Source organism: Haliotis rufescens, unplaced genomic scaffold, assembly GCF_023055435.1.
Source record: "Haliotis rufescens isolate VD_foot unplaced genomic scaffold, xgHalRufe1.0.p SCAF_6, whole genome shotgun sequence".
Lineage (NCBI taxonomy): Eukaryota > Metazoa > Mollusca > Gastropoda > Lepetellida > Haliotidae > Haliotis > Haliotis rufescens.
Genome location: NW_025964334.1, coordinates 52,052,277 through 52,071,385, shown reverse-complemented (window position 1 = coordinate 52,071,385; position 19,109 = coordinate 52,052,277). Strand labels below are relative to the sequence as shown.

Below are 19,109 nucleotides of genomic sequence, written 5' to 3'. Positions count from 1 at the left end.
GATCGAGACATAATTTTAACAGCTGTAATTACTTTTCAACAATATGCATTACCTTATAGATACACAATTGACGAATTTGTGTAGTTCACATTATATATGACATTATAAGACTTCCTTGATGATATCAAACCAAATTATCTAAACCAAATAAATAAATATAAATGTTAATGGCGCCAATTTTTTAAGTACATGATTTTCATAGTCACTAGCAATAAAGTGTTTTCGTTTTGCTTTTACTTTCTATTTTGATATCTATTCTAATTATATTTGAAACTTAAAATGGGGGGGGGGGGGGGGGGGGGGGCACGGGTGGCCCAGTCTTCAAAGGCGCCTTAATACGCCGTGCAGAGTTGCGTCCTTTGGGCACGACAGAAACCTATGATTGTGGGTTCGAATCCCGGTTCGCCCCGATTATGTTTCTAGGTTTGTTAGCACCATACCCGTGCTCGTTGGTTTCACCGAAGTGGTAAACGTCTGAGACCTACATCACTTCGAGCTCTCCTCCCCCATTAAGCTGATACGCTATAACTGAATACTGTTAAAAGCGGCGTTACCCCCAACTCTCTCACCGAAACTCAAAAACTGCCTCCATAGGTTCTCTTATAAGAATTAAAGAACACGTAGAATATGCAGCTATTTGAGAAGAAGAGAACTTTAACAGAGGATGGAATCTACTAAAGAAACGATAACAAAGAAACAGTTGCTCGTATATATATTCTTGTTATCGTACCTCTTCAACACCACCGGCAGATGGTTCCCTGAAATTGTTCCGGTTTGTCCCTATATCATCTGCAGATATATACTTAAGCACTCCCGGGTAGGACTGTGGAAACATACATCATGAAATATCAAGCTACATGCATAAAAATAATTTTATCATTCCCCTCTCCTCATTTGTTGGATCCGTGTCTGTTTATTTGTAAAAAAGAAATGGTTCAAAACATTGCAGAATAATATCACTTGCCACGCCATACGTACTGATTTCAAATTTGGCCTGGTTGTGATCTGTGGTTCCCAATTTGTACCCTACCCGTGGGTTTCGCCAAACATATTAACGTTCTCTGGGAAAACCTCTGCGCATTTATACTCCTGACACTACAGAAATATTGTTCAATGTGGAGTTAACAAATCACTTATTTTCACTCAGTCCTATATACAGTAGTGCAATGAAAATGCACTAAGATTCCTTCTTCCAATCAACCTAATATATCGTTGATTTTGCACAATGCTATTTTTCAAACATCTGAGATTGCTTTGGAGCCCAGGAACAACACGGAGGCATACACAATCGTTCATAATGCAGCAAAACTGACTACTTAATCACACATGTATCCTTATTAGCAACGAGTAACTAACACAATTGAGAGATTCTACTAATTGCATTCTTGAAGGCTGCTGTTTACACAGGAAGTTGAATCCACAATCTTTTTCAGATAACCCAAACACTCTGTGCACATTCGTAATGTAAATACCTATTAGATATAAGTGCAAAAATAATGGAAACGGTTATAACAGATTTAACACTCGGTGTCCGTAAAGAAGATAATTGCTTTTTTCGAATTTGTATGAATTCAGTATTTTAGTCTGTTTAGGTTACCAGGGCTGCAGAGGTGTCGACAGTGTCGATCTCGGCGTTGCCAACACTGCTGATGACGAATGATGCAGCCACTTCATTTGGAGCAGGAGGTATGTCCGCAACGTACTGGACCCGACCTGAAGTCTGAAATATATACAAAGATCTCATACATGAAGTGGATGAGCTGAGACCACCTGAAGCGGGGGACACCAGAAATTGGCTTCACACATTGTACCTATGTCGGGATTCGAACCCGGGTCTTCGGCGTGACGAGCGAACGCTTTAACCACTTGGCTACCCAACATGAGGTTCCATTTGTCACTTCATTTACATCGATTACACTTGTCTCAGTACAAACTCATACCAATGAATTGCACTGATAGGAATTTGAAATGTGAATATAAAATATGAAACGTGAACACCAGAGAATAACCAGTCTCGATTATCCGCTAAAAGAAGATGATGTAAATGTGTCACTGAAAATCCTTTATGACACCAGGCGTGTGACAGTACCTCTGCCATGGGACGGCGGCTGCAAATAAATTTTTGTTGAAACTAAAAACTTTAATTTTGAATTAAGTTTGCTGTGTACAGGCGCAAGGATTCTGCTGCTTATAAGAAAAGAAAATCGTTTAAGAAATATATTCGATTTGCAACACAGTGGAGCGCAGTTTCAATGTCTCGGCCCAAACATTTCTTTTGTAGTTGACTCAGCATAGATAAATGCAACTGGGCTTTTATGATATTCGGGGACTTCATTCCACCAGCAGAAACGTCGACCCAGTTCAAGTAAATATAAAACGTCAAGCCAGAGAATAATCAGTGTCGATTATCCACTGAAGTAGATTTCATTGGGCGTAAAAGGCAAAATAGTGGTGAAAATTAGAGGAATTGATGACTGAAAATCTGTGATGACACCAGGTGTTCGCGAAAAGGGTTAGCAAGTCCTGTAAATAGTAATTGTGTGGAGCAAAGAGGAACATTGTTTGGACATTCTATTGTATACTGTAGCAATACTGAACACATGTATCAAATTTGTACATCACATGCTATAACATACTATTCGCAAATTACACCAGATACAATACTAACGCACTGTACCTTTTGAGGTACGATCGAGCTGTTCCAACAAAGATTTTAATATCTTGCTAAAGAGTATTTGGTTCAGGGTAAAAGCATTCAAGGCCTTAGAAAAGCTTTCAAAACAATTTTTGTGGACATTTGGAGATGATTTCCAAATTGGGAGCATCATTGACCAAATTGTTGTCCGATGCAGTTCTCTATTTTGAATTGTATCGTTTGATATTTTAGATAAACACCTGACTTGCCTTTGCATGTATGTGTCACGTGGCAGGATACGATGATAGCCTTTGCAAAAAGCCCAAGTATCATTGCTAGTTCATTATCTGAAACGTCCAATGGACTCTGCTTTTAGCAGAGATTTCTTCTGATTTTGGAAAGTGTTTTGATGCTCTAATATGTACAATATGCTGCCGTCATTGTTCAGGTGAACACTTGATGGGTCTTCGTGCCAACTTATCCATTTATATCCATTATAAATGCTGTTGACAGGATGACAAAGGAAATCGTTTTCTTAACACAAATTAACGTTGACAACAAACCAAAGCAAGTCATAAGGTCACACATTCGTAGTCTTAATATGTTGGTGAAAATACATACCATTAAGGTTGCATCCGCTTTTGTCATAGGTTGAGTCAAGGGGTATTCATCTTTACGACTGTCATATGTCTGAGTGCCGGATGACACGGGCCGCATCAAGTTGGTGCCTCCACTCTGGAATCTTGATCCTGCTTTCTCACCACACATGCCGAGCACACACTAAAGTAAAGAGACAGAAAGAGTTTGTACCCGTCACACATGGAGGCTTGGAAGTCGTCTAAGGGGCTTCAATTCTCTATGCTTGGTGGGGGCGGTCGGGTAGCCTAGTGGTTAAAGCGTTCGCCCGTCACGCCGAAGACCCGGGTTCGATTCCCGACATGGGTACAATGTGTGAAGCCCATTTCTGGTGTCCCCCCGCCGTGATATTGCTTGAATATTGCTAAAAGCGGCGTAAAACCATACTCACTCACTCACTCACTATGCTTGGTGGTGTGGACGTGCTAGAGCCCTCTCTTCGTGGGTTGAAACACCGGTACACCATATAGGTTTGTCAGCACCATACCCTTTCTCATGGGTTTCAACTAAATGGTAAATGTCTCAGACCTGCATCGCGTCGCGCTTTCCTCTTACATTAAGCGGACGGGATGTTATGCATCTGAAATGCTCACTGCTTACCCACATTTATATTTCTGAAATGTTGTTAACACCGCTCACGGACTATTTACTCCAGGTCTTCAGCCCTTCCCCACTTATATTACACAGGTAGAAGTAACGACAAAAACATCAAAATTTCAAGAAAATATCGAAATTACGATAAAACTCTCGGCTGTAAAAAAAATTGAATTTCGAGTTTTTTAAACAATATTGAAATAACGAGAAAATAATCGAAATGACGAAAAAATAATCGAAGTAACGACAAAAAATGACGTTTTAAAAAAAAAAAAATTCTCAAATAATTATATTGAAATAACATGATACAATTGTTCTCTCATAATGGCACTATTACACTTTCATAGTATTCACAGCAAAATGTCTTAGTTCCAAATTTGCCTTATTTAATCGAGCAGGCAATTGAAGTCAAGTTGGGTGAGACGGTAATATGAATGCACATCGTTCAGCATCTCATGGTAACATGGGTTGTATGATTTCCAGGGATGTAAGAAATATATTTGACTGCACAGCTGTCTGTTGACCGGAGTGAAAATGGAACGTACCTGGGTGACCAGTGAACAATATCATGAAATGGTAATTCATTAGTTGAAAATGTGTTTGAATAGATGTTATGTTTCTGACCAGTAAAATTGTAAGTGGAAACATTATTTTAAATTGTGTGTGATTGATTGTTGTTTAAAGGCGTAGTCAGCAATATTCCATCTGTTTCACGAAGATCTGGATCAGGCTAACCTATAATTGAAAACATTAAACGCTATAGGGGCATTACGTGCATTACGCTAGGTCATGGAGCCCGATCATCCGATCACACTTTTAGCCGGGTCTCACGACAAGAATGAGGTACTTGAGACTTGACCCGAAATCCCCAAAAGCGATGACCCAGCGTCGTACAACGATTGTGTTATGATTGTTGAGACAGTTATCAGTATCACATAGATGCGTGTGACACATCCATGTATCTCTGCACTTGTACACAGATAACGTCTAGCTTCTAGATTAGTCAAACATAGAGAAAGTGGCGACTGATGTATATTGACTGACCTTGTAGAACAGGCAGATGGCCAAGTTCTTTCTGTAGGCTGGACTCGATAAACCGGCTGTAGTGTCTGGGATCAGCTCGGCGGACAGACTGGCTATTGCAGCTGAAAAATGAATTAGGTTGCATGAAGAGCGCGTGTTCACACCTCACTGTTCAAAACAATAAAAGTAGGCTTCATTACCATGATCAGTGTGTTTATGTAATTCCATTCCGTCTTAAAGGTGCCAATATGCATGCATTCACCCATGGAACAGCATCACATAAACACCATCAATATGATGAGCATCCATCTGATTCCTTGCTTTGTTAAAGTTACTGTATTTAAGAAGCATTTGTAGAAGCAAAATATCAGGCACATATCAGCGTCTCTATCACGATGCACTATCCACCATTCCATCCAAACATCGCAACATGACAAGCAACCATTTCTGTACTCGGGACCTCACCTCGTAGAAACGTGACACCCTACCAATATATTGCTCTCTTCATAATCTAAGCTTCAGAGTGGAGGCACGGGTGGCCCAGTGGTCTAAGGCGCAGCGATTCGCTGTGCAGAGTTGCGTCCCTTGGACACGCAAGGAACCTATGATTGTGGGTTCGAATCCCGGTTCGCCCCAATTATGTTCCTAGGTTTGTCAGCACCATACCCGTGCTCGTGGGTTTCACCGAAGTGGTAAACGTCTGAGACCTGCATCACTTCGGGCTTTCCTCCCACATTAAGCTGACACGCTGCGATATAACTGGAATACTGTTAAAGCGGCGTTAACCCTAACTCACTCACTTACTAACTTCGGAGCATCATGGCAACCGACGGATACAGGATCTTCACTTGACTGTAAGTCAAGACCTGCATCTCACCTTTAAGAACTGAAGGATCTCCCAGATGTTTGCCCTGCAGAAACGCCTCCGTATTGCTTGCATGAACCTGGATGTATAAACAAAAGTTAATGTTGAATAGCAACAGACAAACAGGATGGCAGAGGTGTAGTTTGAAAATCCACTAAACCTATAAGTGTATAATATATATCGGAGTATGTAACCTGTATTACGCATCAGCTGTGCACAGCTGTAACGTTGGGCAGCTTGAATGATGTTTCATGTGTGAGCCACAAGAAAGCTAGCCTTTCATTCGTCCTTATAAAAGTGCCACAAAAGCAATAAACAACTTCATGTCATCCTCAACACCAGTTTCAGTAAATTGATTTTAGTTAATAGTATACAATGGGTAGCATAAAAAAACGATTTCTTGAACGGTTCTTCATGTTTTGTTCAGTCGCATTGTGCAGTGCTCAGCGTTGTGGATAAAACGTTAAACATCAGAAATTGTTATCCAGGGTATTTTCAGACACAAAAACAAATAGTCGCTATCTACCGTGTCTAATATTAATGTGTGAACATCTTTAGAATTGGGTGTATATTTTCTTAATCTGAGTGATAGTATGTTTGATAAAGTTTAGACGCACACGCACACGCACACGCACACGCACACGCACGCATGCACGTCGCTATAATGCAATATAGTGCAATAATTTTGAACGCAGTGTTAAACCCTATTTCATCTCACCTCACCAAATCCCATGTTTCATTAGGGGGCACGGGTGGCCCAGTCGTCTAAGGCGCCGCGATTCGCTGTGCAGAGTTGCGTCCCTTGGGCACGTCAGAAACCTATGATTGCGGGTTCGAATCCCGGTTCGCCCCAATTATGGTCCTAGGTTTGTCAGCACCATACCCGTGCTCGTGGGTTTCACGGAAGTAGTAAACGTCTGAGACCTGCATCACTTCGAGCTTTCCTCCCACATTAAGCTGACACACCGTGATATAACTGGAATACTGTTTAACGCGGCGTTAAACCCAACTCACTCACTCACTCATATTCCATTAACACAATTTGTGATCTCACTTAGGCCACACATTAAAGGACGTAACGAAGTTTTGTCTGCTTTCTTAAATAATCCCAAGATGTCTTCGAGATCAACACTTTATGAAACCAAACAAACCACATGCTTCAACTCGCTTTGTAGTCTGTATTTTTTATACTTTGATTTTCTACAGACATCCAAAACTGTCTCCCACAGGATATATGGCTTGGGTGAGATCAAACGATTTTTACATTGCAGGTATCGCTGCAACGAAATGGCTTCACAATGCTTTCCATATCATTGTGACGTCATTGTTACTAATGGCTCTGCTACTGAAGCTGACAGCAGTACGTTTTACACTTAAGGCACTCCTTATCACTGTCTACAAACTGAAAAAGTTGGACGTTCCATTATGCCTTAGTGTAACACAAAATCCTTGGTATTGGGAAATCTTTTTCAACCTTCTGACTTGCGTTCACGTATTTCTGTCTTACCAGTGTCTTGTTGATGCCTCCATACACCAGGGATGGTTTTGTCTTGAGAGTGAAGTTGTTGTTCCTGTTCAGCTGCAACCTGAAGCCTGCTGTCACATAGGCGTGGCCATTCTGTAAAAAATGAGTGAGTTATTTCATTGTTCTTTAATCTACAATGTGTGGTTGTCTCTTGAACTGTGCATAGCTACCTGGTGTCTGGGGGTAACCCTGAAGGTCTTGACATACACGTCTCCTGATGGGAATGTTGGAAGTGTCACAGACAGGATGACCTTGCCCTTCATGTCGAGGTTCAGGAAGTCAATAAGACTGTATGACTTCTCTGTGCCATCACTTGATCCTGCAATACATAACCAGTATATTTTCATGACCAAGTACATTCTCATTTTTAACAAACTGTCATGTTGTAAAATTGACATGACTGAAAATGCTTGATATAACAAGTGAAAGTGAAAGAAGAAAAGGACACTTCGTTCACTCTATGTGATGAGTAGTTGCACTCTGGTCAGTTCATATTAACTTTTGGTTTAGGTATTCAACATCATAGCACACTATGCAACCAGAAAACAAAAAAGTGTTATATTTCTCTCGCATGTTAATATTGCCATTCACTCAAAGGTTTCAGTTTATTCAACAATCAATAATTGTTGTTATGTACATACAAGTGGTTCATCACAAGTTACATGGGAACATACTACCCCCAAGCACACTGTCAATCTATTATCGCTAATATGACTATATTGATGTCATTAACTACAAATATGGAGCCTACTAGTTTTCTTCTAGTTCTAGCGTTTTTTTCAAAACCAACGTAATATTTGAGTATTTTGTACCGATGAACAGAGTTGCTCCGACTGTCTCGAACATGGTGAAGACATCAGACGGGAACTCAGTGTGCAGGTTCTTCAGCATCAGGTTACCGGCCCAGCTGCCCAACTAAAACAGATGATGTGCTCTTCTACTACTTCAAGCCAACCTCCCTCTGTATCATGTTATTAGTTTCACCTAAGTGTACAATAGATAAAATTGTATTTCTTGAAATCAAACGAAATAATAGAATGAAGAAAAAGAAATTCAAATTGGTATTTTTTTAAATATTCGCTTAACTGGAATGGTTTTAACTTTCTGCGTCTACTCGGATATTCCGAAGAAGACCACTGTGTGTGATAATTACAAATACAATAAACGCTGAGCTGTAAGTCGGTTAACTGAAGCACAACACCCTTCCCTCAATACAGTGATATATTCTAATGGAAAGTCAAGTTCATGTTGCCAACTGCACAGGATGAAAAACAGAAATGAATGCAAAACATAGAGATGGTAAATACATGGTCAGTCACTGATGACATATAGTGTGTCCTCTTACATTCCTGACTCCAGTGTTAGCAATGTTGGCCACGTGGCTGGCGAAATCTCGGAAGTAGGACAAACCAGGGTTGGTGCTGTTTTTCTCAAACACCTCCATCATGTTGGTCAGAGAGATGCAAGGACCAAACATCACTTTGGAGGAGTCCTCCTGTGGAATAAAAAAAACCTTTGCTGATTTGGTGCTGGATATGTGGACTCTGCTTAATGTGTCCTAAAACAACAGGGGGATACTCGCAGTCTAAGTTTCTTTGCATATCTAATAATGATTCCTTTTGCTTGGTATTCAATATTGCATGGCAAGTGTATCTTTAAACCTGTTTCAACTCAACTTACAGAAATGCTGTAAAATTCTTGAATTCCACGCAGGTCAATGAGGACATCATACATCCATGGGCCAATTTCTTTATACACACCTGAAAAAAAATCAGTTTACAATACTTTATCTGGATAATATAGATGAGAGATATCTGTGGCAGAAACATGCATCACCTTGAAACAAATTGTACGGCAGAGTTGAATCAAAATAGAAGCCATTGAGAGTCCTTGTTACCACACACGACAATCCATATATATCTAGTTATGAGCACTTCATTATAAAATACCCATCACAGTCTATTGTTTTAAGTAGATACGCTTGTGCATGTCAGCGATCACAATCGTTTAAAATCGTTTACCGGATCCTGAATTTCCGAACACGAGTCTGTACTTGTCTCCCTTGTGTTGGCCGAGGAGGGCGTACAGCTGCTGTCTGGTGGTGGGTTTGTACCACTGTGACCCCTGCAGCACAATGTGGAGGGGGACGTGCTCCGGGTCGGTCTGTCCCTCAGAGGAACAGCGTCCAGTGCAGGTCTTCCCGGTTTTGCTGCATATCTTCTTGTCCAGTTCCTGGAATTAATAATTGAGGGAGTCAATCAGATTTTGATTTTTAAAGATAACATGAGGGATAATTATAGTCCCTGTATGAGTTTTCAAATAATCGAGATAACATCACTTATCTAACTTTAAAAGGATATTGAAGGACTACAGCCATTGCATGGCATGAGCCATCCCCTCATTCTGCCATATTTACACCTGTATTTGGAAAGAACAATTGAAACTATAGGAATCGGAAATTGTGACCTCCAGAGTGTAGCCTGAGGCACTTTTGTTAGACATCCTGGTAACCTTTAAATGATGTTCGCCGCTATGAAACTGGATCCTAAAATACATCCAGATCAGTACGAAGAGGTTAGTGGCACTGTCATGATCCCTATTCATTTGCCATTCCACCAAGGCAATTATTGTAGTGAACCTATCCATCGTCTTTGAAGCAGTATCACACCAAGGCAAGTGCAACTATAGACTGACGCGACCTGTAACCTTCATATTATAAACCTGTTCGCCGCTATGAAACTTGTTACTTATATACATCCAGATCATTGCAAGGAAATTTATACACACTGTCATCATCCCTGTGTTTAACCATAAATATATTAACAGTTGTAGTTTGTAAATTATTTTCTTGTTATCATACCCAGGCCATTATTGTAGTGAACCTATCTATCGTCTTTGAAGCAGTATCACACCAAGGCCATTTCTAGGAAGTGGGTGCAATAAAATGCCAGCTCCAAATGTCCAAATTCACCTCAATGTCAATAGTACCGCCAGGTAGGCTTGGTGGGGCGTCTGAGGCAAAGGACTTCATGGCATCCAGAATCGAGCGATACCCTGCGATCAGAAGAACGGGTAAATTCCTGAAAATTTAGAAGACTCGAAATATGTACAATATATCAAGGATTCCGAATCAAGTGGTCAATTCCATGACTTGAAGTTTAAGTCTCACTCAAGCACAAACCTTCCAAATATATTTCTGCCAAAGACTGATTAATGTGAATACACCACACCAGCTTCCACGTCACGTCACACACTATGGACTAAAATCATTGCTTCATATGACGAACTACTGATCGCAATATTGCCTTTCCTGATTTTCAATTAACATCAAGTTTTATTCACGGGGGTGTCTGGTGGTCACAACTGGTGACCAGGTTGACTTGGTGTCATCGTGCTCTGATGTTGTGGAGTGTTGCTCATGCTATCTGTCACTCGTTTCCTGATGACAACTCGATTATTAAGGCAATCGGTTTATGGCTTGAAACCTGTTGACGGCGTCATTGTGGGCATATACCTTCTGACATTTATGGAACAAATAGTTTTCAGTAAGTAAATATTAAAGTAAAGTGTTCAAACATAAGAACATTTGGTACAAAGCTATGGAGTTTCATATAGTAAATATCATTAGAAGGACACTCTTACACTATCCTATAACAATATATGTCTAGAATTATTAGCCTAAAGCCTCTGTAATGTAACTGGGCATGTACAAGTATCTATCCTGATGTATAGACTCATTCTGAACGGATATCTCATCCGATAACAAAAAGTTGTTTCATAGGCATTACATAGAAGTTGACGAATGACAAAAAAAACACCATGTTTGGATAACTACTTCATTTACAGTGAAGAGGACGTTTCGTTTTTTATCCGTATACCGTTGTCGCCTTTACAATAAATAAAAAAGTTATCGATAAATTGTGTCTACTTTCCGATAACAAGGAGATATAACTATGATAAACTGTTGTGTCAAGTGGATATCCTGAACGAGTTGAGATACTGTGTAAACGTGGTGTACCGTACATGCGTACCCTTTTCTCCAACACCTGGTGTCGTCACTGATTTTCAACGCTATTTTGCCTGTATTGCTTTATGGAATATGTTTCGGCAGTCTGATTATTCTCTGGCGATGACGTTATATATTTAGAAATAGCTTCAACCGCGTTCTTGAAAATTGTATCCAAAATTACTTTTCGTGTTGATTGATAAATGACATATTGGTTCGGGGATATCACACGCTTACCACCAGAAAGGCCTAATATTACCAGCTGAAGATGTAAACAAGATACATGTTTCGTTTAAATACAAAAATGGCCAGCAATTGGCAGATGTTTTCATGGCGTATACTTGTTTTCACAGTCTCAGCATAAGCTACAACTTACACGTGAGGCTTTCCTCAAGGAAGACGATGAGGAGGTTCATATATATACCTATATGATTGCGTTTATATCACTACTAATATATTGTGTCAAATGGATATGCTTCCCTTCCTGAAATACCGAATCATTTCCTGAACCAGTTGAGACGTTTTTACATGTGAATGAAAATCGTATTATATAAATAGCTGTTCTTTTACAACCAAGATAGTATCCAGAATTACTTTCGTGCAGACATCGTGCATGAAATTTGGGTTCAGACATATTACAAGCATACCTCGAGGAAGGTACACATCACAATAACTTGAAGAAGACATCAACTTTTGAAGGCACATATAAATTTTGACCGGCTTAGTGTGAAACACCACTGACCTGTACATCGGCAGATGGTTGCATCAAAGGCATTTTCTACTTGCTGCATGGTTGGGTTTGGTGTTCTCTTAAGCATTCTGAAATGTTTATATCAATATTCATAAAGTTTGTAGCACATTTCGACTTAGTCTTCATATCCTTTTTCAGTAGTTTTCATACTATCTTCGACATACGTCCTGAATGTAAGCGTCAAACAAAGTGTGCCTCTCTCACCAATATTGTCACTGGTCCAAAACATGTCATCTGATACAGTGTATGTATAGATGAAAAACATTAAAGGGAAGTAGAATGACCATTTTAGAATTAAATATATGTTTATATTAGGTCAGAATTCTGTACAATTTGTGAGAATTTTTAATGTTACAGTTGAAAACATACTTGTATCTATGTTTCAGTTGACTCGAAATTTATAGTCTTACCCATACATATTCATGACATGGCCGGGGCTACAGAAGCCACACTGAGCGCCATTGTACTGTGCCAGACGGTCTTGTAACGGGTGTAGGCCATCCCAGGGGTTGCCCAAACCCTCGATGGTTGTCACTTGCATACCGTCACAGGTGTAGAGAGGCATCAGGCACTAAATGAATAAGAAGACAGTTTCTAGTGTATATATATAACACCATCGTACGCAATATGTAATTGCATACCATTGATGACATTAATGAAATACTGACAGCTAAATGTATTGCGATTCTTGTGGCAAGGGGATCTTTACGGTGTCCATAGTAACCTCACCGTCAGCAAACAGATAGTTTGACCTTAGACACTCCACTGCAGGCCAGAGAGACCCTCCGATGTTTTATGGCTATACTTTGACATTTGTACTATAGAAGGGACTATTGCTTGTGGTGAGCAAGAATTATTAGACAGCTTCTTACCGAGTTGACTGTGTAGGTCTGCACGGCCTTTGTGATGGGATCATACAGTGTGGTAGTGACGAGACACACGCCACACCCTCCCTCCATACACATCACCTTGGTGCCATAGGACACACCCTGGGACCTCATGAACTCATTCAGGGACAGAGCTGCGGCATACTGGTTGCCAACTGGAATTATTATACATAACGAGTACCAATGTATAATATGCCCAAAAAGGAGCAAAGTGGGAATCATAAAGACATATCTTCTGATCTATATGGTATTGGCAAATGCAAATGATATGATCATATCTACTGAGGAGTAGGCGATCAGATCTAATATGTTCTGATGTTTGGTGTGGTGAGATGGTGGCGCACTAGTTCACTGTTCTTGGCACATAAATCACTTGCTTTCATTGCCAGATATTGGTGTATTTTCCTGCAGTTTTACCTCAAAACGAAATTAAATGTGATGTTATCACTATTTGATATAATCAGAATCGTACACTGATGGAGACGTCTAATGATTATGGAAAGTGTTTTGTCGCTCATTTTTACATGCAAATTGAGTAGCATCCCCATCCCCACCATTTCAAGAATGCCCCAATATGTTCCTGATTCACGTGACATCTAACCTTGAACATCTTTGAGCCCTTATGTTGTCTACTGCAGTACAACTTAGCCGACCCGTGAAGACCCGAGGTAGAATAGGTCTTCAGCAACCCATGCTTGTCGTAAGAGGCGATAAACGGGATCGGGTGGTCAGGCACGCTGACTTGGTTGAAGCATGTCATAGTATCCCAATTGCGTGGATCGATGCTCATTATGTCAATCGCTGGATTGTCTGGTCCAAATTCGATTATTTACAGACCGCCGTCATATAGCTAGAATATTGCTGAGTGCGGCGTTAAGCAACAAACAAACGACTTAGCCATCTGCTTTTGTCTTACGTAAGGTAAAAAATAATAAGCAGTAACTACCCTCATATGAAAGTAATATGCACATTCAACAACAGGGGATGGGGTGGGTGGCTTGGTTTCAGTACATAACGAATGTGAAATTTTTTTTCAGGCTATCACCTTGAAGATAACTTTGGCCTTGAGTGGTCCTGGCATGACAAAATCCAGGGGTTAGAAAGTAGATGTAATTGATATCCCTAAACATCCAAGCGCCGTGCGACGGCCAGATTCAGACAAAACCCCAAAGCATCCCATCAGTTATCAAAGGGACAGAAAAGATTTTTTTTTGTTTCAATGACGAATAGAGCCTCATCTATTTATATATTTCTTTAAATTTTGATTTGACTTAAGGTCTAAATCAATATATACACTCTCGACATCTTTGTACTGAAAAATTTGTCATACAAATAAGCAGACGCCTATATCCATAAATCATATGACAATAAATTGTAATACCAAAATTAACAAAGAAATGTTTATAGGTGACGGAACAATTCCTTTTGCTGTACCTGTGTAGGAAATCCCATTGATGGTGAAGGTAACAGAGGACTTGAGAGGACCTGTGGCCTTGAACTTGAAGAAGTGGCCACAGTTTTCACAAGTAGAAGCATAGACGCCATCCTTCAGTGCTCCGTTGGTGGGGACGTGGCTGTGGAGAAAACTATCCAAGTAACTGTGCAAGGTGAATACATCATGAACGAGGTATCATAATCTTGTATAAAAAAAATATTATAATAATTCTAATACTGACAACACAGAACCTCGTTAAGTGTGAGTGAGTGAGTTGAGTTGCCGCTTTTAACAGTGTTCCAGTTATATCACGGCGTGTCAGCAGAATGTGGGAGCAAAGCCTGAAGTGGTGCATGTCTCAGACGTTTACCACTTCAGTGAAACCCACGAGCACGGGTATGGTGCTGACAAACCTAGAAACATATTCGGGGCGAACCGGGATTCGAACCCACACTCATAGGTTTCTGGCGTGCCCAAGGGACGAAAACCTCGTTAAGAATATCATACAATGATTAGTCAATAATGAACGCAAATATCATCTGAGTATACTGAGAAAATATGGTACGGTATGGACTTCCTCAATGTGAGATTTAGGGAAAGGACATTTAGGCAAGAAGTTGGCATTCCCATTGACACCAATTATGCTCCCCACCTTGTTGATCTGTTTCTTTATGCATTGCTGCCAGGAACAATCAAAACCAAGGAATTCAACTGCAGCTATGTCGATGATTTGACATTATTCAATAATGGACGATAGCTAATTCTCTTGCACTGATTTACCCATCGGGGTTAGAAATAAGACATACCAGTGAGACCGCTACATCTGGTTCATATTTTAATCTCGGCATAAGTGAGTGAGTGAGGTTTTACTCCGCTTTTAGCAATATTCCAGCAATATCACGGCGGGGGACACCAGAAATGGGCTTCACACATTGTACCCATGTCGGGAATCGAACCCGGGTCTTCGGCGTGACGAGCCAACGCTTTAACCACTAGGCTACCCGACCGCCCCTTATCTCGGCATAAAGATTGAAAGTGACAAGAAATTATCGACAAGATAATATTGCAAGAGGGATGACTTCAACTTTACTATTATCAACTCTACCTTATGTCATACAATATAAAACGAAATCTAATCTAATAGTGTCTACATTTCACAACTTTTGAGGCTTCAATCGAGCAGTTTTAGATGACAATCATACGACACTTGCTGATAAGTTGTAGATCAGTTTTAAACATTCAAAGCGTCAGTGAAGCTTTCAAAACGTTTTATGCGAGACATGAGGAGGAGATTTACAAATTCGACGCATCAGTGACCAAAACGATGTCTTCACGATTATATTTACAAGTTAAAGACATTATGTTATCTGTCGAGCTTGTTAATTAATATAAGGCATGGTGAGTGAGTGAGTGAGTTTGATTTTACGCCGCTTTTAGCAATATTCCAGCAATATCACGGCGGGGGACACCAGAAATGGGCTTCACACATTGTACCCATGTCGGGAATCGAACCCGGGTCTTCGGCGTGACGAGCGAACGCTTTAACCACTAGGCTACGCGACCGCCCCTGTCACTGTCTGAGTTCAACGTGGCAATGTTGGTATTAATAAACATGCACACACCCGAATCGTGTTGACATTGAAGCTTAAGTGAGTCATGTACTTGCCACCAGAAATGCATTACGATACATCTTCAGGGTCCGTTCCACAAAGCGACCGTAGCGCTATGACAATCGTGAGGTTACAATCACCTTAGGGCTTCGATCGTTTTGAGGAACCGCCTCCAGGATATGTTCCCGTCTCTTACCTTGTCCTGCACACCGGGCACTGCACAAAGTTCCCCAGCGACGTTGTCGACATGTCTGCTGCATCTGCTGCCGCTCCTTCACTGTTCTGTTCTTAATACTTGTTCTGAGTAGCCAGTGCGCAGCTGCATCCTAGTCACATGACCTGCATGTGATGATATTTTTATGACTCTTATCTGTGTACAGTCCATCCAAACAAGTGCATGATCACATATGTAATCATACAAACGCAACAGGTATACATAAATTGTACACCTAGTATGTATGTAATTAATTATGTGTGCAACTAAGTATGTGTGAGTGAGTGAGTGTCCTTCTATGGTTATTTGAGAAATATGAATTCAGAAACATGACGGACACCAGAAATGAGCTTCACAAAATGAACCATGTGTAGAATCGAGCCCAGGACTTCGTCGTGACGACCCAGCAACTTAACTACTAGGTTACTCCTCCACTTACGGCAGTGTCCAAAGTGCAGCAATTGATTGTGCAGAGTTTCGTCCCATATTCATGTTCGAATCCGATAATTGTGGGTGCGAGCCCCTGTTGAAGATTGTTGGCATGCTTGCGCCATAGTTGTGCACAACTTAAATGCTACGATGCATTGATCAAATGGGTATGATTACATGGACACAATGAAAGAGTGAGTGAGTGAGTGAGTATGGTTTTACGCCGCTTTTAGCAATATTCCAGCAATATTACGGCGGGGGACACCAGAAATGGCCTTACACATTGAACCCATGTCGGAAATCGAACCCGGGTCTTAGGCGTGACGACTGAACACTTTAACCACTAAACTAACCAACCGACCCACACGGACACACAATGCCTCAGTGTACACATAGCGCTGATACCTGTGTCTGGACACTGTGGATTACCACCGTGGTGGAGTGTATGGAGAGCCGAAGAGCGAAACATCGGTGGTTCCATCCCCAGCCGCGTCATGCCAAAAGACGTTAAAAGATGATACGTGTTGTTACCTTGCCTGGTGCTAGGTATTAAAGGGATAAAAAAGGACTGGTGAACCGGGACTCAGTATACTGTGTATGAGTTGGGTATTCATGCTAAACTGCGGCATGGTTTGTCAGTGCGCTAGTACTATAAAATAAGCATGGATGATATCAGCGTATTTTTAAGTTGCACTCTAAAACCTTGAGAAGTCCAAAATACTATTAAAATATTCTTTTTAATATCCAATTTTGAAGAAAATAAATATATCCCCCCCCCCCCCAAAAAAACAAACAAACAAACCAACAACAACAAAAACAAAACAAAAAACAACACACACAACAACAAAAAACTTGAGAAGTTCATACATGTATTAACCAACTGTGTATGAACCTTGATATCAGATAATGACTATCAGATAATGTCCTACTCATTACTTATAGGTATATGTCGTCAACACTGTATGATATCATTTGAACATAATATTATTGGCAATGTGAGAGCCTAATCTATTAGTAAGATCCAATCTGGTAAGGATACAAAGATCTCGAATGAGTGTTCGCTCAGTGATCTATAGCTAAGTGTATTGTATTGAGATAAATGCCGGACAAAAGAATGTATACACCCATGTTTGATGGTGGCTTAAATGAAACAAACAAATGCAAGACATCATAGTTGTGTTTTGGACCTTAAGTTTGCAGTGTTTCGGCGACTGTTCAGCCTTGAAACGTTTTATAACGTTTGTAATATTTTGGTCAATTCTAGTTTTCGAATCTGTACTTTTGCCCGGCAGTTCAGGGGCATTTAACGCCACGTCAGTTATATCACAGCTAATCAGTTTTATGTTGCAGGAAGGCTCAAAGTGATGCACGCCCTCGACGTTTACCCATGAGGCATCGGATTCTGGCATGATGAAGGGACGCAACTCTGCACTTTAGACGACTGGGAAACCCATGCTCCCATGTACGTTTTAATCCATACCTCGACAAGTTTGTACCCCGTGAAGATCAAGTTAGAATTAGTCTTCAGCAACCAATGACTGTCGTAAGAGGGGACTAACAGGATCGGGTGGTCAGGCGCACTGACTTGGTAGATGCATGTCGTCGTTTCCCAATTTCGTAGATCGATGCTCATGATATCAGTCACTGGATTGTCTGAATTGCTGATTAAGCTGAAATATTGCTGAGTGTGGCATTAAACAACAAACAGACAAAGAAGGTTTATTTGAAGTTGTTGTACTGTCAATAAAAAATCATGATTTCATGAATTAAATTAGAACACGAGGTGAACAAATGGAGACCTAAAGCGAAAATTGTAAGGATAACGCCAAGGTAAACTCACAGTTGTCATGCACAAATGATGTCCTATTTTGTCGAGATTGCTAGTGGTACATTCATCATAGCATGAATTATATCTACCTCGCATACCCACACATTTGATATTTGTAAACAACACTTCCACACAATTATAAAACACACACAGACAGAGTGTATGAATACAGATAGGTAAAGTACGTCTGTGAACTTTGTTCTTCATTGTGTGGATACATGATGTACATTTCATCTACACCGCTTCCACATGTGTGCAACTGCAAGTACGTTTAGATGGACTGTACACAGATAAAGACTTATCAAGATAATAAACATATCATCACATCCATGTCATGTCATGTGACAATCACGCTGCTAGCGTAGACAACACGGGAATAAATAGGACCAGTGGAGGAGCGGCAGCAGACGCAGCAGACATGACGACAACGTCGCTGGGGAACTTTGTGCAGTGCCCGGTGTGCAGGACAAGGTAAGAGACGGGAACATATCCTTGGGGCGATTCCTCAAAGCGATCGCAGCGCTAAGGTGATCGTAGATGTATGATTGTTGTAACGATACGGGCCCTCTAGACGTATCGTAATGCATTTCCGGTGGCAAATACATGACTCATTGCTCGTTGATCATTGCTCACAATACCAGTCACGGGAGTCGATTATTTACAGTCCGCCT

At 40.7% G+C, this 19,109-nt stretch overlaps 2 protein-coding genes across 2 annotated transcripts in view; one reads left to right on the top strand and one right to left on the bottom strand.

The window, feature by feature from the left end:
• LOC124138161 (indole-3-acetaldehyde oxidase-like) overlaps positions 1-16,315 on the bottom strand; it is a 31,455-nt gene extending 15,140 nt beyond the window's left edge. Inside the window, exons 1-17 of the mRNA XM_046504690.2 lie at positions 16,164-16,315; positions 14,357-14,496; positions 12,908-13,077; positions 12,446-12,606; positions 12,027-12,103; positions 10,250-10,332; positions 9,300-9,510; positions 8,959-9,038; positions 8,624-8,773; positions 8,091-8,193; positions 7,449-7,597; positions 7,261-7,371; positions 5,766-5,832; positions 4,910-5,010; positions 3,257-3,415; positions 1,598-1,720; positions 731-823 (exon numbers count right to left, since the gene is read on the bottom strand). Of these exons, the coding sequence (XP_046360646.2) occupies positions 731-823; positions 1,598-1,720; positions 3,257-3,415; positions 4,910-5,010; positions 5,766-5,832; positions 7,261-7,371; positions 7,449-7,597; positions 8,091-8,193; positions 8,624-8,773; positions 8,959-9,038; positions 9,300-9,510; positions 10,250-10,332; positions 12,027-12,103; positions 12,446-12,606; positions 12,908-13,077; positions 14,357-14,496; positions 16,164-16,216 (2,031 nt within the window). The 5' untranslated portion in view covers positions 16,217-16,315. The remainder of the gene's footprint in view (positions 1-730; positions 824-1,597; positions 1,721-3,256; positions 3,416-4,909; positions 5,011-5,765; positions 5,833-7,260; positions 7,372-7,448; positions 7,598-8,090; positions 8,194-8,623; positions 8,774-8,958; positions 9,039-9,299; positions 9,511-10,249; positions 10,333-12,026; positions 12,104-12,445; positions 12,607-12,907; positions 13,078-14,356; positions 14,497-16,163) is intronic.
• Positions 16,316-18,760: 2,445 nt separating this feature from the next.
• The window catches only part of LOC124138159 (xanthine dehydrogenase-like), a 35,654-nt gene continuing 35,305 nt past the window's right edge, over positions 18,761-19,109 (top strand). The window contains exon 1 of the mRNA XM_046504687.2: positions 18,761-18,909. Within this exon, the coding sequence (XP_046360643.2) occupies positions 18,773-18,909 (137 nt within the window). The 5' untranslated portion in view covers positions 18,761-18,772. The remainder of the gene's footprint in view (positions 18,910-19,109) is intronic.